The sequence below is a fragment of the Dasypus novemcinctus genome, chromosome 19 (genome assembly GCF_030445035.2).
Source record: "Dasypus novemcinctus isolate mDasNov1 chromosome 19, mDasNov1.1.hap2, whole genome shotgun sequence".
NCBI classification, from domain to species: Eukaryota; Metazoa; Chordata; class Mammalia; order Cingulata; family Dasypodidae; genus Dasypus; species Dasypus novemcinctus.
Window position 1 is genome coordinate 30,900,403 of NC_080691.1, and position 24,095 is coordinate 30,924,497.

At 43.2% G+C, this 24,095-nt stretch overlaps 1 protein-coding gene across 1 annotated transcript in view; it reads right to left on the reverse strand.

Annotated features, from left to right (window-relative positions):
• OASL (2'-5'-oligoadenylate synthetase like) overlaps positions 1-18,690 on the reverse strand; it is a 37,051-nt gene extending 18,361 nt beyond the window's left edge. Inside the window, exons 1-6 of the mRNA XM_058281001.2 lie at positions 18,261-18,690; positions 14,359-14,644; positions 13,080-13,255; positions 9,522-9,763; positions 8,905-9,046; positions 5,542-6,009 (exon numbers count right to left, since the gene is read on the reverse strand). Coding sequence (XP_058136984.1) covers positions 5,542-6,009; positions 8,905-9,046; positions 9,522-9,763; positions 13,080-13,255; positions 14,359-14,644; positions 18,261-18,593 — 1,647 coding nt within the window. The 5' untranslated portion in view covers positions 18,594-18,690. The remainder of the gene's footprint in view (positions 1-5,541; positions 6,010-8,904; positions 9,047-9,521; positions 9,764-13,079; positions 13,256-14,358; positions 14,645-18,260) is intronic.
• Between the last annotated feature and the right edge of the window lie 5,405 nt (positions 18,691-24,095).

The window sequence follows — 24,095 nt, forward strand, 5'->3', positions numbered from 1 at the left end:
TCTAAATGCCATTCATTCATTCATCCATCCATCCAGTAACTACTTACTGAGTGCCTGCTATGTTCCAGGCAGGTGCTGGGGAGACAGCAGTAAACAAGACAGACAAAAATGTCTGCCTGCGGGAGTTTATGTTCTAGTGTTGGAGAGAGACAGCAAACAGGACAAGTGAGTAGGTGTTCAGTCTTAAAAAAGGTGATTAGGGAAGGCCTATCATCTGAGCAAAGACACGAAGGAGGCAAGGTGTTATCCATGTGTATGTGGGGAGTGGGGAGAGGAGAAGATTCAAGGCAGAAGGAATGGCATGCGCTATGGTCTTGGGGTGGGAATGTGCCTGGTGGATTTTGGGAAGAGCAGTGTGGCTGGAATGGAATGCTCAAGGGTAAGAGTGGAAGGAGATGATGTTTAAACAGTAAAGCATGGGGTTCAGATGGTATAGGATCTTGAAATAGGGAGCCATTGGAGAGTTTTGAGCAGAGGAGGGACATGATCTGATCTGATTTTTTTTTCCTAAGAAAGTCCTTTATTTAAAAAAATTTAAAATTTTTTTTTAAGATTTAAAAATTATTTATTTCTCTCCCCTCTCCCCCCTCCCCTTGTTGTCTGCTCTCTCTATCCATTTGCTGTGTGTTCTTCTGCATCCGCTTGTATTACCATGTGGCACTGGGAAACTGCATCTCTTTTTTGTTGCGTCATCTTGCTGCGTCAGCTCTCTGTGTGTGCAGCACCACTTCTGGGTGGGCTGTGCTTTTTTCATGCGGGGAAGCTCTCCTTGCAGGGTGAACTCCTTGCACATGGGACCCCCCTATGTGGGGGTGCCCCTGTGTGATATGGCACTCCTTGAGTGCGGCAGCACTGAGCATGGGCCAGCTCACCACATAGGTCAGGAGACCCTGGGTATAGAACCCTGGACCCTCTACATGGTAGGTGGATGCTCTATCAGTTGAGCCACCTCCGATTCCCTTATCTGATTTTTAACAGGACTGATAACTTTGGCTTCTGAGGGGAGATTAGATTGAAATCAGAGAGGGCCAGGAGTGAGATGAAGTAGTAGCCTAGTAAGGAAGCTAAAATAACAGTTCAGGTGAGAGATATGGTAGCTTGAGTCAGGGTGATAGCAGTGAAGGTAGTGAGAAGTAGTACAATTTAAGTCTTTTTTTTTTTAAGATTTATTTTTATTTATTCCCCCCCAGCCCCCCTTTTGTCTGCTCTCTGTGTCCATTTGCTGTGTGTTCTTCTGTGTCTGCTTGTATTCTCATTAGGCGGCTCCAGGAACTGATCCTGGGACCTTCTGGAATGGGAGAGAGGTGATTACTCTCTTGCACCACCTCAGCTCCCTATTCTGCTACGTCTTCTTATTTTCTCTCCTTTGTGTTTCTTGTTGTGTCATCCTGCTGCGCCAGCTCTCTGCATCAGCTGGCACTCCTGCGTGGGGGCGGCATTTCCATGCAGGGCAGCACTCCTGCGTGGGGTGACATTCCCGTGTGGGCTGGCACTCTGCATGGGCCAGCTTGCCCTCATCAGGAGGCCCTGGGCGTCGACCCTGGACCTCCTATATTGTAGACAGGAGCCCAATTAGTTGAGCTACATCCATTTCCCACGATTTAAGTCTTTTATTATGAAAAGTTTCAAACATAAACGTAAAAGAATAATATCATGAACCTCCACGTCCCATCGCCCAGCTTCAACACTTACCAGCCTGTAGACTATCTTGTTTCAATTATACCCCCACCCACATCTTCCCTCCTGTGTTAGTTCAAAGTGAATCTAGACACGGTATTATTTCACTGGGTGTATTGTGAATGTAACGCTGATAAATCTTGCTAACAGAGGATGGTGTGAGAGAGTAAGGAGTCAAGGACAACTCCAAGGCTTTTGGCCTTAGCCACTAGAAGGCGGGGATTACCCTTACCTGAGATGGGAAAGCCTGGGGAAGGGTCATGTTTTGGGCATGAAGATCAGGAGCTCAGTTTTGGACTTGTGAAGGTGAAGGTGCCTATTAGAGATCCAAGTGGAGATGTGGAATGGGTCATTGACTCTACGAATCTGGCTTTCAGGGAAGAGGTCTGGGCTTGGGACACAAATTTGGGAGTCATCACCGGATAGATACGTAAAACCCGGAAACTGGATGAGATTATCAGTGAAATGAATGTAGTGAGGAAAGTAAAGGACCAAGGACTGAGCCCTCAGGCACTTAATATTAAGAGTCCGGAGAGTTGCAAGAGTCTAGCAAAGAAGACTGAGAAGTAGCCGGTGAGAAAGAAGAAAAACCCAGAGTGGAGTTTTGGAAGCCAAGTGAATATGTCATTTGAAGGAAGAAGAATGATCCACTGGGTCATATGCCAGGTGAATGGGCTCTGACATAGTGTGAGGGCAGCGGCAAGTCAAGGGAGTGACAAGAAGTGAGTTAGCATTCTGATTCCCACAGCAAACTCGTGAGGCGCGCGTTATAATCCCACTGTAGACTTGAGGAAGTCGAGGTCAGGGGGTCTGCATGACCTGCCCAAGGACCCTCTGCTAGGAAGTAGCAGATCCAAAGTGGGCATGAAAGGCAGAAGGAAAAACACAGCAAGGGCTCAGAGGTGGGAAACAGTTGATCTATTTGAGGCACTGCAGGCTGTTCATTATAAAAGTGAGAATTGAAGTGTAGAGTTTTGGGGTGGTGGGGAGAAGTGGGGCCCACTAAGGGAGACAGGATGACAAAGTGGTTAAGTGCAGAGTCTCTGGTCAGAAAGACACTAGCTTGAATCTCAACTCTGCTGCTTATTAGCTGTGTGACCTTGATCAACACTCATTACCTGCCTGAGCTTCAGTTTCCTCACGTGTAAATGGGGGCTATGGTTATCGCTCTAGGCTTGTTGTGAGAATAAAAGGATTGCCATTTGCTGTGCTATGCCTGGCACATAGAAAATGCTCAAGCACTAATAGTTCCCAATCTCCTAAATCTGACTGGCTTAGCACAGCCAATGGATGGGTCTATCCAGAGTCAGGGGACCATCCCTGATGCAATCAGCTGTGGCCAAAGGGGTGACATTACTTGATGTGACAATATCGTTGAAGGGATTGGAGAAGGCTAGCATAGGATGAGTATAGCGCTCGGATGTGCCTCTGGGAGAAGCCCAGAGAAGGTGGGAGGGAAACGGGTTCCTTCCAGATGATGTGTTACTCCAGGTGTCCCCACTGAAATGTCACGGTTCCTCTTCCACAGAAGCTGCCCTCTGAACCTCATTCCTTATCCTCTAAGCCTCAGGATTCTTATCTGTGAAAAGGAGTATTAATTGTTTATCTAACTTCCAGGATAGCTGTGAGGAGAAGAATCAAATGGCATCGTATCTACAGAGTCTCTTGGTGTAAATGTCATGTAATTACATAGAATTATTAATTTACTCAGGAAGAGAAAAAACCAGTTTTGCTGAGCTGCCGAAGCAAATCTTAGTCAACGGACAGAAAAGGACATCCGCTTTGACTCCCTCAGTGAATGGCAGCTTACTCAATTTACTTTGCTGAAAAGATACAGGGGGAATCTGATTGAAAAGGGCAGGATGAACAGCATCCTGCAGCTTCTCTTCCTCTGGGGCTGTGTGAGGGCGATGGGGTCTGTGTCCTGCTGTGTGTGGCTCGTTTCCCACTGCTGATGGCCTTCTTGCTTTGCTAACCTGTAGGCTTGGCTGGGCTTCTCACCCCGTCAAGTCCTGCCTGCACTTCTGCTCGGATATTTGCCCTCTTTTAACTGTAAGAGGAGCTCACTGTACCCATTCCCACTCTGCAGAACTCAAACTCTGGTTGGCAAAGTCCGGCCAATGGAAATATTCTATTCTGTGTCAGGTGATCACCTTTAGTCCAATTAGCTGTGGCCAGAGGAATGAAGGTATTGGGTATGAACTTGGGAACCAGGTCTACCACTCCATTATGGGGCTTGAGTGGGTGAGTATGGGTAATTTCAAAGAATGAGACATAGGCTGGAGGGCGCCCCAAACAATGGGTATTCAAAGTCATTCCTTGACTTTGAATCAACAAAATGTGCCAAGCATTTACTATTCAATGAATAAGGCACAGTTCTTATAAAGTCTTGTTAGACCAGGGAGATAGATGATTCAACAAAGGACGACAATGAGGCGTCCTGGGTGCTCTCATAGAAGTCTGACCTGGTTCTGCTCTGGGTACTGTTCTTTGAGAACTACTGTCTTAGAGGCTGAGTGTTGAAAGATGAAAACATCGAGGGGGGAAAGGGGGGATGGATAGTTTACTCAGTCTTGGAGCAGTGACTTGACATTCAGCTGGAGTATAGGGTAAGCAAGAGCTAGATTCTCAGAGACACTGAATGCCAAGCACAGGGTCTTGAACTCTATTTTGTGCAGGTAATGGGGAGCCATGGGGGAATTTTAAGGAGGGGAGAGTATGTACCCTGGTTTGGACATAGTCTTGGTCTTGGTCCACATTCTGGTGAGTATGGACCCAGAAAAAATAGGATCCCTTGAAGATGTTACTCCAAGTTAAGATGCCCCACTGAATCAGGATGAGCTTTAATCTGGATTACTGGAGTCCTGTATAAGCAGAGTGAAAGTCAGACATAGAGAGAGAAAGCCACAGGAAGCCAGAAGTCAGTGGAACCTAGAAGGGAAAGAAGACACTGCCACATGCATTGCCTTGTGACGGAAAAGCCAAGGAACTCTGATCTCGGGAGGAAACAAGCCTTCTAGCCCCTGAAACCGTGAGCCAATAAATTCCTGTTGTTAAGCCAACCCATTGTATGGTATTTTTTTTTCCTTTCTTTTTTTTTTTTTTTTAAATACATAGATCACACAAAATGTTACATTAAAAAATATAAGAGGTTCCCATATACCCCACTCCCCACACAACCCACTCCTTCCACATCAACAACTTTTTTCATTAGTGTGGTACATTCATTGCATTTGATGAGTACATTTTGGAGCATTGCTACACAGCATGGATTATAGTTTATGTTGTAGTTTACACTCTCTCCCAGTCCATTCAGTGGGTTGTGGCAGGATATATAATGCCCTGCATCTGTCCTTGCAATATCATTGAGGACAACTCCAAGTCCTGAAAATGCGCCCATATCACACCTTTCTCCCTCTCCCTGCCTTCAGCAACTCCCATGGCCACTGTCTCCCCATCAATGATATAATTTCTTTCATTGCTAGAGCCACAATAATTCTATAGTAGAATACCAGTAAGTCCATGCTAATCCACATTTTATTCCTCCATCCTGAGGAGCCTCAGCAGAGTTGCAACATCTACTCTCCGGTGTGTTGGACTTATCCAGGTCAGCTAACAGGGAGGTGAGGATGGTCAACCACTACACCAGGGAACTGAGTCTACAGCTGTAAGCAGGAGACTTCCATTCATCAGCCATGTATGGTGTTTGTTTTAGCAGCCGGGAAACTAAGACAGGAGGGGTAAATTCATATTTCTGCTTTGAAAAGATCTGGAAGGTTTGGGTGGAAAGGGGTGGGACAGAGAGGAATGTCAGAGGCAGCCTGGCCATGGCCTCTCCTGGGGACTTGCAGGCACATGTCAGGCTCTCTTAATGAGAATGATGGTGTTGCAGTCCTTGATCTGCAGGTCCCTGAGGCTGCAATGATTCCGCAGGTGCCGACCCTGGAACTTTAGTATCTGATCCTCCATGTAAGGCCCACCAGCCTTCTCAATCTTCATTTTCAAGTCAGAAATGGAGTTATCAGGGTCGATGGCATAAGCCTTGCTTTGGCTACTAGAGTGCTTCACAAAGACCTGGATCTCAGGGGGGAAGGTTTCCAGCACCCAGATCCTCAAGTTAGAGAAGATCCCATAATCTGCCAGAGTCTGCCGGCTGGAAAGCAATTGCCGTTCCCCATCTGGCTTCTGGAAGGAGAGGCGCAGCTGCCCGTGGGTGTCACGTGTCTTCTTGATCTCCACTTTCATCTTCCAGATGGGACTGTAGGGGTCCACCAGGAGTGTCCAGGCCTTCTCCCCGGTCTGTCTTACCGTCACCTTGACATCCCTTGCTGGCTGGAAGGGAGGGAGGAGCTGGTGAAGGTATCTGAGCAGTCATGTCTGTCTCCAAAACCTCCCCCTTCTAGAAACTGACTATAGAATTTATCGCCTACCAGGACACTTCTTAAAGTAAAAGGAGTTGATATCAATAATTATCGGAGACAACAGCCATAAACCAGTACTGTCCCAGGCAAAGTAGGACATTTTGGGTTATTCTCTGCCCTCTGACTCACCCAGAGAACACAGTAACGACTGGCAATACCTCTTAACCAGTCTTCCCATTGGGAACCGTTCAGAGTCCTCCCACCTTTCACCCGGGAGGAATACTTGCATCTACCGCGGGCTACCTTGGAGGGCTGTTGTGAGATTTAGTGCATGTTAGCCACTGGGAACAGTGTGCAAGGACATAGGCATTGCAGTAGCCCAACTGCAAGCACCCTAAAACTCTTATCAACAGGGTCCTGCTTCTCTAAAGTAAGGTCCTCCCATGAACTGGATTAGGATACAGCAATTAAAAAGAGTGATTAGCTCTAGGATGACTGTATATTCCCATTTGTCTAGGGCAACCCTGATTTATGTCATTGTCCTAAAATATTTTTTAAAATTTTAACTGTTTATTTTGAAATGCTACAAAAATAGTATAGAGAAAAGATAGATATTAATATATATTTATGTAGATAATATATAAATATAGATAGTATACTAGATATATACTATAGAGATAGTCTGGAAAATTCAACCAGCATCCTCTAATGTCAACAATTTATGTAATGATCATACAATGACCAGACCAGGAAATTAGCATTGGTAATTAACTAAACCTGTCCTTTTTCTGTTTCTGGATTGCACGTTGCATTTCCTGGCTGTGTCTCCTTAGTCTCCCCCAATCCATGACTGTTCCTCAGTATTTTCCTTGTCGTTTATGACATTGACACTTTTGATGAACCCTGGCTAGTTATTTTATAGACCATCACTCAATCTGGGTTTGCCTGGTGTTTTTTCTTATGATATGATTGAGGCCAGGCATGTTTTAACAAGAAAATCACAGAAGTGATGTGTCCATCTCAGTCCATCATATTAAGGGGTACACAGTGTTGACATGTCTTATGACTAGTGGTGTTCACCTCCATCGCTTTAAGGTAGCCCTCCTGGATTCTCCACTACTAAGTTACTATTCCCTTTAAAATTGATACATGTCTTGGGGGAAGATACCTTGAGACTATGCAGATAATTTTTCCTCAAAATTTCACACACTGATTTTAGTATCTGTTGGTGGATCTTGCCCGCAACAGTTATTACTGTGGTGATTGCCTAATGGTGATTTTGTATTTCCCTCATTCCTTCTTCGCTTGTTAATTGGAATTCTTCTGCAAGGAAAGAATGTCCCTTCTTCCTTATTTATTTATTCCTTTATAGCAGTATGGTCTCATGGATAGTTATTTTATTCCGTGGCATATAATCCAATACTATTTTATTTATTTTGTTGCCCAAATTGTTCTACCTTTGGCCATTGGCAGCACTTTGAGGTTGGCTCCCATTCTTTTTTTTAAAACAAATCAACTTTATTGATACATATTTATAAAGTATATGATTTAATATCACCCCCTTTAATATCACCACTCTCAAAAGTGTCCTGATGAGCACTTTGATATATGGTTATGCCTATGAAGTCTGTATATGTGGGTATAGAATTGTCTCTAAGAAAATATAATTGACTAATGAGATAACCCCCAATAATTTAAATAAAAAACAGAACTGCCCCTCAAACAGGACATACAATCAGACACAGGTATATGCTTGTACAGATCATCTATCCTTAGAAGGAGATGCAAGAAATTGATAAGTGGGTGTCTGGGAGGGGATAGAACCGAGGGAATGGGTGCTGGGATGAGAGGGAAATTTATTTTCAATGGTGTACCCTTTCCTGTTTTACTGGCTTTTGTTTTCTATAAACATGCATTACCTTTTCACAAAGTGTGAAATAATAATAATAAGGATTATTGGAAGGCATCTCAGCAGGAGTCTGAAGTATGGGCCTGTACCGTAAATCTCATGCCCGGTCAGCTGGCCATTCCTAGTCAAAGGCACATTGCTGGATGTTGGTCTCTGATGCATTAGTCATCTGAATTCTCTGCAGTATCTGAAACACCCAGCTGGGGAAGAGCTTTTTCTAAGGGGAGCAGGTTGGGGGAGTCAGATCTCTCAGTGAGCTCATAAGCAGCATTGTGGTCTCTGACTCTGGATTCCATCCACACGCAGGATTGCTGTGATCCTCGTGGGAAAAGCCACAAACAAGGAGGCCACGCAGCTGGGCTTGCTGTCTGCGGTGGGACCCTATGCTCCTTCTGTGTTGTTTTTGGATATATCTAGTTACATTCCTTATTTTATTAGCAAGGATTGAACTTTAGAACATAGCAAGGGAAACATTACCCCAGAGTAGGGGTTCTTAACCCTTTTTGTTCCATGGATCCCTTTGCCAGTCAGGTGAAAACCATGGACCCCTTACTAAGTCCACACTATACTGCGTATTATTTAATAAATATATCACACCTGCACCAACACGTTCCCACAAGAATAATGCTTTTTTGAATTTCAATTCAAACTCATGGACCCCTTGTTAAGAACCCCTGCCCCAGAGGACAAATTTATGTTAATAAATTCTCTGACCAGATCCCTCTGATGGCTACAGAGCAGGGCAGGAATCCTTGTGCCCATTTTACAGGGGGAAAAATGGAGGCACAAATGCCTTCAGCAGAAGGGGAAGAACTGCACAGCTGTTTGGCCGAGACTTCTCCAGGATAAGTGTTTCCTGTCCCAGGATTTTTAGGAGCTGTGGCAGGAGTTGGGAGGAATTCGGGTGGGTGAAGTAAAACGAGCACTGAGTCATGACTGTGGGGAGGGGGGTTATACCTGGACATGCCAAGCCTGGCTGCTGTCTCCAATCTGGCAGCAACGCTGACGCAGGCAGTGATTAGCCTCCTGGGCCACCAGGTCCCATCTCTTGTCTTTTCCCAAGTTATTGGTGGGGTCAGCTGGGTCCAGGATGACAGGCCTGAGAGATAGAAGGGGGCAGGTCTCAGCTGCACTCAGGGCCCTGGTCTCTGGAACTTGGATGGTACAGGATCATGTGTGCCTCTGGATAGGGAGAACTCCTTGCAGACCAAAAGCTCTTTGTTCAGGATTGGGGAGGTAAGCCAAGTTGGACCAATCACAGTGCACCTCGGGGATTTCGTTTAGAATGCCAGGGCATAGGTATATTGGACGGTATGTTTCCAGATGGGCGACATGGAATGTAGCCATGAATAAATTTGCATGAAGTCAAAAGTGAAACCCTGGGAAGGGCAGAGTTGAGCGATCCACAGAATGGGGCCCTGATTACCTAGTGAACACCTAGATCACACCACACCTGAAGCTTACTTTAATCTTTGGACTTCTCTGTTACAAAAGTCAATAAATTCCCTTTATTTTCTGAACCGTTTGTGTTGAATTTTCCTTGCAGCTGAAAGTAATGCAACCAACATACTCACCTGCATTCGTTCAACTGTTGTTTGATAAAGAGTCCGACAATCTTACTTCGAAAATCATAGAACTCGGTCCAGAATATGCAGATGTCTTTATGGTCTGTGAGGAGTTTCATCACAGCTACAAATCCTTCATCCATGTCGAAGTTCTCACTTTTGTCTGTACCCATTTCCCAGGTGTAGATGGTCAGTAGCTCTAGTGCATACTTTGCAGGTATTTGTGCTCTTGGATATCTAAGTTTCAAATACTGTTGAGTGAGAGAGAGAGAGAGAAGGGGGATAGAGAGAGGCACTGCTGTTGCTGTGGTACTGGGAATTCTGTTTCCAGGGCCCCAATAATATTTCATCAACTTTATTGTACATTTGAATTATGTGGCACAACCATGAAATTTTACATTAGACCCAGGGGCATGGGGTGGAAAGGAAATCATGTCCTGGGGTCATTAGGATTTCAATAAAAGAAGAAGTTGGAGGGTCTTGTGGACCTTTTTTACTTCATCAATCCACGTTATTCAGTTAGAATGTGGGAGGCAATATCTCATAGTGGATATAGGATATAACTGCAGAAAGCTAACACATGCACACACATAGAAGAATATAAAACAAGATTGGAACAAATTGAATGGTGGAGGGGAAAGAGTAATAATGTGAAATCTTCAATACTTTTAAAACTAATTTAGAAACTCACTGAAATCCCAATTAGAATTCAAGTAGATTTTTTAATGGGATAAAGGGATCTTAAGATTCATATAGGGGAAGTGGACTTGGCCCAATGGTTAGGGCATCTGCCTACCACATGGGAGGTCTGCGGTTCAAACCTCGGACCTCCTTGACCCGTGTGGAGCTGGCCCATGTGCAGTGCTGATGTGTGCAAGGAGTGCCGTGCCACGCAGAGGTGTTCCCCGCATAGGGGAGCCCCACGTGCAAGGAGTGCGTCCCGTAAGGAGAGCAGTCCAGCACGAAGAAAGTGCAGCCTGCCCAAGAATGGCACTGCACACACGGAGAGCTGACACAAAATGACACAACAAAAAGAAACACAGATTCCCGTTGCCACTGATAAGGATAGAAGTGGTCACAGAAGAACACACAGCAAATGGACACAGAGAGCAGACAACTGGAGGTGGGGGTGGGGAGGGCAGAGGAATAAATAAAAAATAAATCTTAAAAAAAAAAAGATTCATATAGAATAAGTGCCTAGGATAATTATTTTTTTTTTTTTTTTTTTTTTTTTTAAAGATTTATTTATTTATTTAATTCCCCCCCCCTCCCCTGGTTGTCTGTTCTTGGTGTCTATTTGCTGCGTCTTGTTTCTTTGTCCGCTTCTGTTGTCGTCAGCGGCACGGGAAGTGTGGGCGGCGCCATTCCTGGGCAGGCTGCTCTTCTTTTCACGCTGGGCGGCTCTCCTCACGGGCGCACTCCTTGCGCGTGGGGCTCCCCCACGCGGGGGACACCCTTGCGTGGCACGGCGCCCGCATCAGCACTGCGCATGGCCAGCTCCACACGGGTCAAGGAGGCCCGGGGTTTGAACCGCGGACCTCCCATGTGGTAGACGGACGCCCTAACCACTGGGCCAAAGTCCGTTTCCCTGCCTAGGATAATTATGAAAAAGCAAAGTAGAAATGTTGATATTTGCCTTCCTAGATATATCCTATAAAGTAGTTATAACAAAATCAGTATGCTTTTGGCATAGGAATAAACTGTAGTCAAACATAACAGAACAGAGTGCTTAGAATTAGTTCCCAGTAGACATGAGAATTTAATAATTTACAAAGCTGGTATTTCAATTTGGTGGCAAAAAGATGCATAGTTCAATCAATAATGCTGGCACTACTTGTTAGTCATTTGGAAGAAAATAAAGGTGATCCCAATATCATACTATAAACCAAAATAAGTTACAAATGGAGTTAAAGTATATATTAAACATATTAGGAGAAAATTAGAGAGAATTTGCATGTAATATAGGGGATAAGATAGGAAACCAATAACCTTTAAAACAGAAATGAGATGTGTCTATGTGAAAATTAGTAATCATTATGTTGTCAAGGATACTATAATTAAGGCCAACTGACAAATGATATATTGGTAAAAATACTTGCAATATATATGAGAAACATTTACGATTTATGACGAGATCTTAACAATTGATAAGAAAAAGACAACCCAATAGAAAAAACAAATAACATCAGTAGGCAATTCCTAAAAATTAAATCCAAAGGTCAAGAAACAAATGTCTATTTTTAAAAAGGCACACTACAATAACAGTCTGCAGGATATGACTCCATTTATGTAATTCTGTGTGTGAGCTGTGTGAGTATAGATATAAAAAAGCATGAAAGAATGGTCACCAAAAATGTTCCTGGTATTATCTCAGGGATTTCATGTGAAGTTTACATTCCTTCTCATGCCTTTTGGACTGTTTGAATTTTTTATAATGACCCCAGTGTAATATTCAAATAATCAAAAAAATTTAAATTTTTAATGAAAAATATTTAGTGTTATGATTAAGAGCAAAGGTTTGGGAGCCAGATACTTTTTTTTTTCCTTTTTCTTTTTCTTTTTTCTTTTGTTTGTTTTGTTTTTAGGAAGTACCGGGGATTGACCCTAGAATCTCATACATGGGAAGCAGGTGCTCAGCCACTCGAACTACATCTGCTCCCATTGAAACCAGATACTCTTGTGTTCAAATCTCAGCTCCATTTTAGCCTTGGTCTTCTCATCTCTAAAATGGAGAAAATGAATAATACGTACTTTAATGAACTGTTGGAAAGACTGAGAAAAAGTAGGCAGAGCACTGGGTATAGATCTTGGAACATAATTAACACTAATTGCTGATGTTATTATTATCCCAAATGTGTGAGGTCTGAAGTTTGTTGAGAATCATGTTTGTGCTCAGCGGGAACTATTGAATTGCCCTTAAGGGTCATGTCATTGGAAGCAGGAGGCTATCACAGGAGGCTGTACAGAAGGTAACTGTAGAACAACCACCACCACCAAGAGTAATGGCTAACCCTACCGCTGTCCAGTGCTCTAGGGTTGACAAATAGCTTCCAATTATATTATTTCACTTAAACTTTTTTTTTTAAGATTTATTTTTAAATTATTTTTCTCCCCTTGCATTCTCGGCAGCACCGGGAATCTGTATCTCTTTTGGTTGCATCATCTTGCTGCATCAGCTCTCTGTTTGTGTGGTGCCACTCCTGGGCAGACTGTGCTTTCATTGCATGGGGCAGCTCCTTGTGGGGCGCACTCCTTGTGCGTGGGGTTCCCCTACGTGGGGGACACCCTTGCATGGTACAACACTCCTTGCGTGCATCAGCACTGTGCATGGGCCAGCGCACCACATGGGTCAGGAGGCCCTGGGTTTGAACCCTGGTCCTCCCGTATAGCAGTGAGATGCTCTATCAGTTGAGCAAAATCTGCTTCCCTCACTTACACTTTTTAACCTGCCCCCATTCTTGGACAATTAGGTTGTTTTTATTTATTTTTTGTACTTAGGAAAGGCTGTGATGTGCCCTCCTTCCCCCTTGTGCCCCCGCTGCCAGCCTGGCCCATCCCCTCCCTCACCTTCAGGTACCAGTGCTTCACCAGCCGCAGGAGGCCCTTCAGCTTAGCCGGGCGGTATTTCACGAAGTGCCTCTGCAACTCCGTGAAGCTTGGCGAGAACTCCCCTGGATTGCCGTTGCTGATTATTAAGTTTTCATAAATTTCTGGTGATGGTTTCAAGTTTGGGGAAAAGTTTCCTGGGAGGAGAAAAATAGCTGGTCAGGAAAAACTATGCTTTGAGGTGGGGAAGATAGAGAAACGGACTACTGTGCATGTGTTCTCACCGCAGCAGTATTATTCTTCCCATTTTACAGCTAAGTAAGTGGAGGCCTAGATGACTTGGTAACATACCCAAAAGTCAGACAGATTTCAAATCACTCACATTGACCAAAGTCTTACTGTATGTCAGGCACTGGGCTAAGCTCATGGAATCCTCAGAACAGCTCCAGGAAGTAGGGAACGTTAAATGGGACCATAGGAAACTGCCATTATTGCATGTCAAACATGGTCAAGTATCATCAATTTTCTAAGGTTCAACCTTATATTATTATCCTCTTTAACAGGTTGGTACACTGAGTCTTGAAGAGGTTAAATAGCTTGCCTAAGGGAAGTCTTAGAGCCAAAATTTGAAGACATTACGAGCCCTGTTTTTTTTTAATTGAGAGGAAATTTCACATAAAATAAAGTAGCCATTTTAAAGTGTACAACTCAGTGGCATTTAGTGCATTCATATTGTTGGGCAATGACCACCTATATTGAGTTCCAGAACATTTTCATCACTCCAAAGGAAAACCCAGTACCCGTTAAGCAGTCAATCCCCATTCCCCCTTCCTCCCAGCCCCCAGCAGCCATTAATTTGCTTTCTGGATTTACCCATTCTGGGTATTTCATATAAATGGAATCCTACAATACGTGACATTTTGTATCTGGCTTCTTTCGCTCAGTGTGGTATTTTCGAGGTGAGAGCCTTGTTATACAAATTATTTCAGTCCACTTCTGTCTGATTCTAAAAACCCTGAAGTGTTCGCTGGACCTGCTGTTTCCCACAGGGTGAGAAACAAGTCTCCTCCTCAGAATGGGTGGGAAGCCATTCTTTGGGAGAAGTTCCCTTTCCCCATGAGACAGTGGGACAGGACAACACATGGCATTTCTAGGAGGACCTTATCTTCAGGGTAGAGTTCCAGCCCCAAACCCACAATAAAGAGCAAACTCTACTGTCTCCCCATCAGTTTTCCCCGAGGCTGGGGTGGTGAAGGGGCCCCGACTGGGTTCTCTAGACCTGACCTGTCACTGTGCTTACCTAGAGCATCGAAAGCCGGGAGCACATCCACCTGAATGACTTCACTGCTCTTTCTGGACTGGACACAGATGCACACGGAGCGAGGCGAGCCGACCACCTTTTTGGGCTTGGCCAAGGTGATATCGTAGGCCAGGCTCCCACTGTAGTGAGACAGTTTGTCACTGATGACTTCGATGATGTTTCCTCGGAGCAGTGCCTGGTGGTGGAAGCTGAAGAAGTTCAGAAACAAGACTAGGTCCACGTCGGAGCTGTGGTTCAACGTCGTCCCCTTGCCCGAGGAGCCGCCCTGTGAAGGATGACAACACTGAGTTTCACCTCCCCTGAGACCTGATGTCTTAAGGCACTCCAGTTGGGATGTTGACACAGGTCCCAAGGGAGCCCTTGGTATCCATCATTCACAGTGGCCTTTGCTGCAGGTGTTACTGCGGGTTTTTCACTGATTAGAAAAAAGAAATGCCTGCCAAACAATTCAAAGGATATAAACGAGTATAAAACTCCATCTCACCCCAGCCAGTAAACCTCTCTCTAGAGAGGCAACCACAGTTACCAGTTTCTTATTTATCATTCCTTAAATGTTTGACCCCAAGACCTTCGCTATCTAAAATGGCAGCCAAGGGCCATATATGGCTACTTAAATTTAAATTAATTCAAATGTAATGAAACAAAAAAATTCAGTTCCTCAGTCATTTCAAATGCTCGATGGCCGGACAACACCTTTAGAGAACACTTCCACGATTGTAGCAAGTTCTACTGAACAGCTCCTATTTTTGTGTATTTTATACACATATTTTGTATGAGTATATGCATGTATGAGTGTGCACACTTAAAAAAAGAATTTTGAAATAATTATAGGCTCACAGTAAGTTGTAAAGAAAGTAGAGAGATCTGTCGTAGCCTTCACCCAGCCCTTCCCACACCCTCCCCCCCAATAAATAAAGCAGAATTGTCTTGAAGCCAGATCAACATTGATCCAGGGTATGTGTATAGTTTTATGGCATTTTATTGTGTGTAGATTCTTTAAACTACCCCCGCAATCAAGTTCTCTTGGCACAGTGTTCTGCATCATGCTCTTCTTCACCCACTTCCCTACACCCTGGAAACTACCTATCTATTCTCCAACCCTGTAATTTTGCCGATTCAACAATGTCACGTAAATGGTATCATATAGCAAAGTGATCTTTTGAAATTGTGTTTTGTTTTTGTTTTTTTCACTCAGAATCATGCCCTGGAGAGCCACCCATGATCATCATTATCAACCTTGTTTCAGGTTGTTATTTAATTTTTTTTTTTTTTTTAGGGGTACCAGGTATTGAACTGAGGACCTCGTACATGGGAAGCAGGCACTCAACCACTGAGCTACATCTGCTCCACAATGAGAGTTGTTTTTTGTCATTTGTTTGTTTTTTAGGAGGTACCAAGAATCAAACCCAGGACCTCATACATGGGAAGCGGGAGCTACATGAGCTATATATGCGCCCCGTTATTTAAGTTTTAAATGCAATCCCCATCTGCCTGCTGGTGTTTACTTGCTTTTTGTCCTTTATGCAGAGCTTTAATTGGAATCTGTGAGATAGGTTGTAGGGGATTTGCTCCATCTTGGCCCATACCAGAAGTCCAATTCACTTTAAAATAAATGTATTTACAATTAAATATGAAAGAAAATGCTTTGTAGTTATTTATAAATAACATTTAGTACACCAAAAGTTAATAGTGCTTATTTGTGAATAGTAAGATTATTCATTTGGTAATTTTCTGTAATGTCTTATATTTTATGGCTAAAAGTATTACTTATGTAATTAAAAACGCCAGGAAGCAATTTGGACTTTACATTCCTGTAAGCTTTGGGCTCCTTGAAGACATTAAGAGCCCTGTTTTTGTTCTTGTTTTTTTGTTTTGTTTTTTTTTTAAAGAAAAAGGAAGAGTGTGGGTGTTAGATGGTGGCAGAGGTTAAGACCAGCGGGAGATGTCCTGGCAAAAGTTAGTCCTGGTCCCAAAATATTCTCCAGGGTACTCACTGAAGGAAATCAAATGGAATCAGCACATTCAACTTAAAACCAAACCAAAACGACAACCAACAGCACTTGCATCCTAGTATGGATGGACAAAACCAGGAAAAGAGGTTTCAGCTAAGAAAGTCTAGTGCTTGATGAGGTTGAGAAATGCAGAGAGAAAATAAATGTTGAATTATGTGTAATATACGTAATGTACCTCGCACTTCATAATACAGAAGCCAAATCTTGATGTTCCCTCATTGCTATTGTTTATCAGTGTTTGTCCAAGTCAGGTCTTTAACTCCATAAACGCTTGGCTCTATGCCTTTCTTTATTCTGCTCAAAATAGTTGGAATAGTTAAATTAGGGGTGTTTCAGCTTCTTCCGGAAATAGAAATCATTACGAAAGCAACCTGTCAAGGTGGGAATGAGATTTCAAGATATCAATATTTATATTAACGTACATGGCATGTCTCCATTGAAACAAACAGTATATTTGAGTCAATGGAAGAGCTTATTTGGAACATATGGTAAAATATTGGAACACTTTCAAACTCATCCTTGAGAAAATATGCATCCCAGTTGTAGTTCTGATCCTGATGACCTTTTTTGGTTTCAGACTCAGAAAGAAAAGATGATGTAGCTCTAGGCCAGAGAGAAAAGGTTGTTGGGAAAATGCCCTATAGGAAAATGCTTTGTAAAATTCGGATATATGGGGGAGTCAGAGTCTAGAAGGGTAAAGTTATATCTTTTTAGACAACTATTGCAACTTAAATTTCTTGGATTTTTGTTTTGAAGCTCACAGCTTGCTGACATCTCCCTCCTTTTTGGCTTCTTCTCTTTTTAAGATTCTGTAAGGCTGTGTTTCCTTCCCTTTCAGTCTTACCTCCAGCAGCCATTACTACCCTGCACGGCCTGATTTACTTAAGTTAATGTTAGATGTTTTCCATTTTGGCAAAATGAACAAAATCAAGACTGTGGTCAAGTAACTTTTCATTTAAGCATGATGTTAAAAACTGAATTCCAATTTAGTACTTTCTCAGTAGAAACCATGCTATATATAGCTATTGAATACCATGTCAGCCCCTAAAAACCCAGGTTGCCCATAAAGTACACTATATTATTAAACAATTGCTAGGTAGTTTCTAAAAGAAACTTTTAGAAGAAAAATATAGGAGATTATCTTTATGACATTGGGGGTGGAGCAGGGTTTCTTAAACAGGAAACAAAAAAACATAAATCAGGGAAGCAGATGTGGCTCAAGTGATTGGGTTCCTGCCTATCACGAGAGGTCTCTTGTTTGGTTCCTGGTACCTCCTGTGGAAGATAAGCAAGACAGCAGGCTGGTATGGCAAGCTGATGCAGCATGATGACGCAAGATGACACACTAGGAGACACAAAGAGGAAACACAATGAGAAACAAAACAAAGCAGGGAGCCTAGGTGGCTCAAGTGATTGAGTGCCACTCTCCCACATGGGAGGTCCCAGGTTCAGTTCCCAGTGCCTCCTAAAGAGAAGATGAGCACACAGCGAATGGACACAGCAAGCGCAAACAGTGAGGAGGGATGTGAATAAAAAAACAAATCTAAAAAAAAACCCTAAATCATATAGGGACCTGCTATTCCTATTCTGCATGACTCCTTGGGGACTCAGAGAGCTGGATCCCAACTAATAATAATGATGATGGTGAAACTGATAATCACCACCGTCCTCCAGACTGTGGAACAATTTTCTGTTTAAAAGCACCTTTGCACGCTTTATCCCATTTAGTCCTACTAAGAGAACAGTGTTAAAGACGAGGAGACGGAGGCTTGGAGAGTTAAGTGAACAATCCCGCCCCCCCGCCTCCAAGTCACACAGCGCCGAAGAGAAAGGGCTGGGATTCGAACCCTGCGGCCCCTGGGTGCTGACCTTCACCACCTTTAGCACTCTGATTTCTTGGTCCAGAATCAGCTCATCGTGGAAGCACTGTTCCCGTAAGAAGCGCTCGATCCTCCGCTGGGCGTCCTGCATTTCCTCCTTCCATTCCCGGTCGGGCTGCAGGTTCTGCTCCACGAAAGCGTCCAGCCTATCCGCTGGGGTCTCGTACAGGTCCTGGGTGGGATCCGTCTCTGCAGGCCCTAGCAGCTCCTTGGGAGAAATCCGCTCGGCTTTGTGCTCGTCCCTTTGAAGGGGGAATTTTCTAGCAGGCGAAACCGGAGAAGCGGAAGAAGACTTGGAGCGGGCAGAGACGCACTGGCCCATCGTAGGGTGCGCAGGCGGCAGTTCCCGGCGGCACGTCCCTTCTCGCGGCCGCGCTGCCTTCAGCTCTGTCGCCAGCCCTCCCGCTCGGTCCTCCCCGCCAGCCTGACGCTGGGGAAACGGAAACCGAAACCGAAACTGAGTTGGCAGTTGTGGTAGTTTCTCTTCTGGCTTAAGCTGCCAGAAAGTGGGACTTCCACACAGAAACTCGACCCGGTCATTTCCCAAAGTGTCCTGGAGCTGACCTTCTCCATTCCCCGTTTCCTGCTGCAGTGGAGAGGGAGCCCCGAGCCCTTGCGGCACGGAGTGGGGTCTGCCCCTGCGGTCAGGAGGGGCTTGCTGCCCGGGGGAGAGGGTTCTGGGGCCTGGGACTGACTGAGCTCTTTATTTTTTAAGAGCCAAAGCATACTTCGTTTTGTTTTTAGATTTTTTAGATTTTGTTTTTAGATTTATTGCTTGTTTTTGCTCTTGATTATATAAGAAATCCCTTTCCATGGTAGAAAATTTAGAAAGTGCAGAAGTACAAAACGGAGGAAAAAAACAATCCATAATCCCATCACCAAGGGGCCCCCACCACTTACATTGGGTCGTTCCTCTTTCCATTCTTATTTCTAGAACACTGTCCCCCTCCCCATTATTCCCGTCAGAAAGAAGGAGGAGACTTACATACAAGTCCTTAAACGGGATTTTTATGGAGGGAGGACAGCTCTCTCAAAGACTTCTGTTTTTTAGTAACATATCTATTATGTTGAATCTTCCCCCACCTCCCAGACGGCTCCCTCATCTTTCTTCTCATTTTGTCCTTTCCTCTTCTTTAGGAGGCACTGCAAACTAAACCCGGGGACCTACCCGGGATGCCCAGCTGCTCCCGCCACATCCAGCCCTCTCAAGCTCTTTTTGAAGAGCAGAGGACGGTTTGGGGGACACACATACATCACACTTTTTAAGTATCCATTTAATCTATTAGAATTGATTTTGTGAAAGGTGTAAGGTCTGTGTATAGATACTTTGTGTGTGTGTATGTGTGTATGTGTATGGCCATTCAGTTGTTCAGTGTGTTTCATGTCATTTGTTGAAAGACTATTCTTAGTCCATCGAATTTCTTTTGCTTTGTCAAAGATCAGTTGACCGTACATGTAGGTCTAGTGCTGGGCTCTCTATTTTGTTCCATTAATTTATGTAACTGTTTGTTTGTTTGTTTTTTTCAACAATACCATGCTGTCCTGATTATAGCTATAGCTACTTATAGTAAGACTTGAAGTTGGGTAGGGTCAATTCTCAAAATTTTTTCTTCTTCAGTATTGTGTTGCCTCTCTAGGTCTTTTGCCTTTTCATATAAATTTTAGAACAATGTATTTATAGCTACAAAATAGCTTGCTGGGATTGCATTGAAACTATAGGTCAAATTAGTCAAAAGTGACCTCTTACAATATTGAGTGTTTTAATATATGAATATGGAAAGTCTCTACATTAATTAAGTTCTTCTTTAATTTCTTTTATTAGAATTTTTTAGTTTTCCATATATAGATTCTATAGATATTTTGTTAGATTTATAGCTAAGCATTTTTTGGTACTATTGTAAATGGTATTATTATTATTATTTTTTTAAGATTTATTTTTTATTTATTTCTCTCCCCTTCCCCCCGCCCCCAGTTGTCTGCTCTCTGTGTCCATTCGCTGTGTTTCTTCTGTGACCGCTTCTATCCTTATCAGCGGCATGGGACTCTGTGTTTCTTTTTTTGTTGTGTCATCTTGTTGTTGTGTCAGCTCTCTGTGTGGGCGGTGCCATTCTTGGGCAGGCTGCACTTTCTTTCGTGCTGGGCGGCTCTCCTTACGGGGCGCACTCCTTGCGCGTGGGGCTCCCCTATGCAGGGGACACCCCTGCGTGGCACGGCACTCCTTGGGTGCATCAGCACTGCGCATGGGCCAGCTCCACACGGGTCAAGGAGGCCCGGGGTTTGAACTGCGGACCTCCCATGTGGTAGGCGGACACCCTATCCATTGGGCCAAGTCTGCTTCTGGTATTATGTTTTAAATTTCAAAATCCAAAATTTCATTATTGGTATGTAGGATCTTGAACCTACAGCATTTCTGTACTCTTTTATTAGATGCAGGTTTTTGTTTTCTTGGTCAATGCTTTGAGATTTTCTATGTAAATAATCATGTCACCTGTGATTAAAGACAGTTTTATTTCTTCATTCCAAATTTATATAGTTTTTATTTCCTTTTCTTGTCTTACTGAACTATTAATAAATAATAGTTCAGTAGGATGTTAAACAGGAGTGATAAGAGAAGATCTATGCTTTGTTGATTGTAGAAGGATAGCGCCCATTTTCTCATGATTAAGTATGAAAGTAACTGTAGTTTTTTGGTAAATGTTATTTACCAAGCTGAGGAAGTTCCCCTATAGTTCTAGTCTGCTGAGAGTTTTTATCATGTATGTGTGTTGGATTTTGTCAAATGCTTCATCTGTATCAACTGATACTATCATAGAACTTTTCTTCTTTAGCCTGTTGAGTGGTCGATTACACTAATTTATTTTTGAATATTGAACCAGCCTCGTATACCTGGAATAAATCCTACTTTGTTGTGTATAATGCATTCTTATATGTTGTTGGATTTGATATGCTTATATTTTGTTGATGAATTCTGCAGTTTCATTTTTTGTAATGTTTTTATCTGCTTTTGGTAGTAGGGTAATGCCAGCCACATAGAATGAGTTAGGATGTGATCCCTCTACTGTTATTTTCTGGCAGAGATTATGGAGAATTGTAATTTATTACATACAATAAAAATATTTAATTAAATTTTAATGGTATTAAAATGTACACAACATAAAAATCATTTTAACCTTTTTAAGTGGACAATTTTTTGACATTAAATACATTGACAATACTATGAAACTTTCACTACTATTTCCATACTATTTTCATCATCCTAAACCATTTAGCAATTAACTCCCCATTCCCCCACTTCCACTCCTGCACTATTCTGCTTTCTGTTTATATAAATTTGCTTATTCTAAGTATATTTCATATAGGAGAATTCATACAATATTTTCCTTTTGTGTCTGGCTTATGTCACACAACATTATGTCTTCAAGGTTCACCCATGTTGTAGCATGTACCAGCATTTCACTTCTTTTTAAGGTTGAGTAGATGGACGCCCTATCCACTGGGCCAAGTCCACTTCCCTTGATAATGTCTTTTGATGTACGAAAGTTTTTAATTTTGATGAAGTCCATTTTGTCTCTTTTTTTCTTTTGTGGCATGGGTTTTTTGATGTAAAATCTAAAAATCCATTGCATACAATGAGGTCCTGGAAAAATATCTGATAAGAGTTCTTATATTTAGGTCTTTGATCCATTTTGAGTCAATGTTTATATATGGAAAGAGGGAGAGAGCCACATTCATTCTTTTTCATGTGAATTTCCAGTTGTCCCAGCAGCATTTGTTTCCCCATTGAATGGGCTTGGCAGACTTGTCAAAAATCAATTGGTCATAGACGTGTGGATTTACCTCTGAACTCTCAATCTCTTTCCATTGTTCTGTGTGTCTATCCTTACACCAGTACCACCCTGTTTTAATTACTGAAGCTTTGTAATAAGTTTTGAAATCAGGAGGGGTGAGTCCTCCAACTTTGTTCTGTTTTTTCAAGATTGTTTTGGCTATTTGGGGTCCCTTGCATTCTACATATATTTTTGGTAGAATACACCAGAGAGATCATGTGGTCCTGGTGCTTTCGTTTTTGGAAGGTTATTTATTATTGATTATTACATAAATGAGCCAAAGATGGCCTCTGTGTAAAGACCCTGTATATTTACTTTTTCGTAGCAGCCTGAATCTATTAGTTAGCCCAAAAGCCTGGTGCCAAACTCAAATTCTTATCCTTCCAATTGCTTTTAAACATAGCCCAAATAAACAGCTCTTAGTCTTTGGAGCTGATCTGCTTTGCATACCCCCTGAAAACGCACCCAGCATCTGTGAGCCGCTGATAAGATAAGAACCCTGCGCTTCAAGGCTCCCAGCCACTTCCGTCCTTTGGAATTTTCTGACCCAGAGATTGCCTGTGTGTTGACTCTGTCATTGCCTACATACCTAAGCAGCCCCAATCCCATATCCCCTCTCACTAGGGAGTTTTTCCTTTCCTTCTCTCCCTTTTGAAGACTCCCTGGAACCTCCTGAAGGTCTCCTGCTGTGAGGGATTTCCACCCCTCTAAGGCCCTGGTCTGCCCCTGTAAATAGCTTGTTTATTGCTGCCATCTAGTGGTCAGATCTTTTTCTTGCTCTGCTCTGAAATCCTCTTATTTGAACACAGTGTTGATTTGATTTCTTTAATGGATATAGGTCTATTCAGGTTATGTGTTTCTCCTTGTGTAAGCTTTGATAGTTTGTGTTTTCAGAGAATGGATTAATTTCATCTTAGTTTCCAAACTTGTGGACATAGAGTTGTTCATAGTTGTTTTATAATGTGTAATTATTATAATTTTATATAAATCACATAATTATAATTATGTAAGAGGATATAATTATACAATGATATAAATTACATAGTTATAATTATATTATATAATTATAGTATGTTAGGTCTAGGTTCTTCGGATGGCAGGACTTAACACAAAGCCCTCGGATAGATGAAAGATAGCAGTCTTCGCTACTTAGAGCTGCAAATGAGAGCAGGCTGCCTGCAGGGTCACGGAGTGGGTGCACCCAGGGAGAGGGTAACAGCAAGCTGGAGCTGGAGGAGGCAGCTTAATAGGGCAAACGAAGTGGGGTTAGCTAGGTTTCAGGGGATCCCTGGTGGATTGACTAATTTGGAATAATTCCATGCACTCTGGGGCATACAGGCTGTCGCTGCTATTTGGCCCCTGGGTGATGAGGGTGGGTGCGTAGTAGCCCTAGGGTGTGAGAACCTATAGGGAGAATGAGTGGGATATGGACTTAATCAGTTGCTCAAGAAGGGGAACTGACAGATCTTCTAGCCAGGGCCTCAAAACTGTGTTCACATCATTTCATATTAAACTATATGACAGTAGTATCTCTTTATTACCCTTTTCATGTTCACTGGATCAGTAGTGCTAACCCTTTTCATTTCTGGTATTGGTAATTTGATGGGAAGCAGATTTAGCTCAACTGATAAGAGTGTCCTCCCACCATATGGGAGGTCCATGGTTCAAACCCAGGGCCTCCTGATCCACGTGGTGAGCTGGCTCACGCACAGTGCTGATGTGCGCCAAGAGTGCCGTGCCATGCAGGGGTGTCCCCCATGTCGGGGAACCCCACTTGCAAGGAGTGCGCCTTGCAAGGAGAGCCACCCTGCGAGAGAAAAGCGCAGCCTGCCCAGGAGTGGCACTGCACACATGGAGAGCTGATGCAACAAGATGATGCAACAAAAAGACACAGAACAAGGAGAACCACCCAGTGCGAAAGTGCAGCCTGCCCAGGAATGGCCCGGCCCACACTTCCCGTGCCGCTGACGACAACAGAAGCGGACAAAGAAATGAGA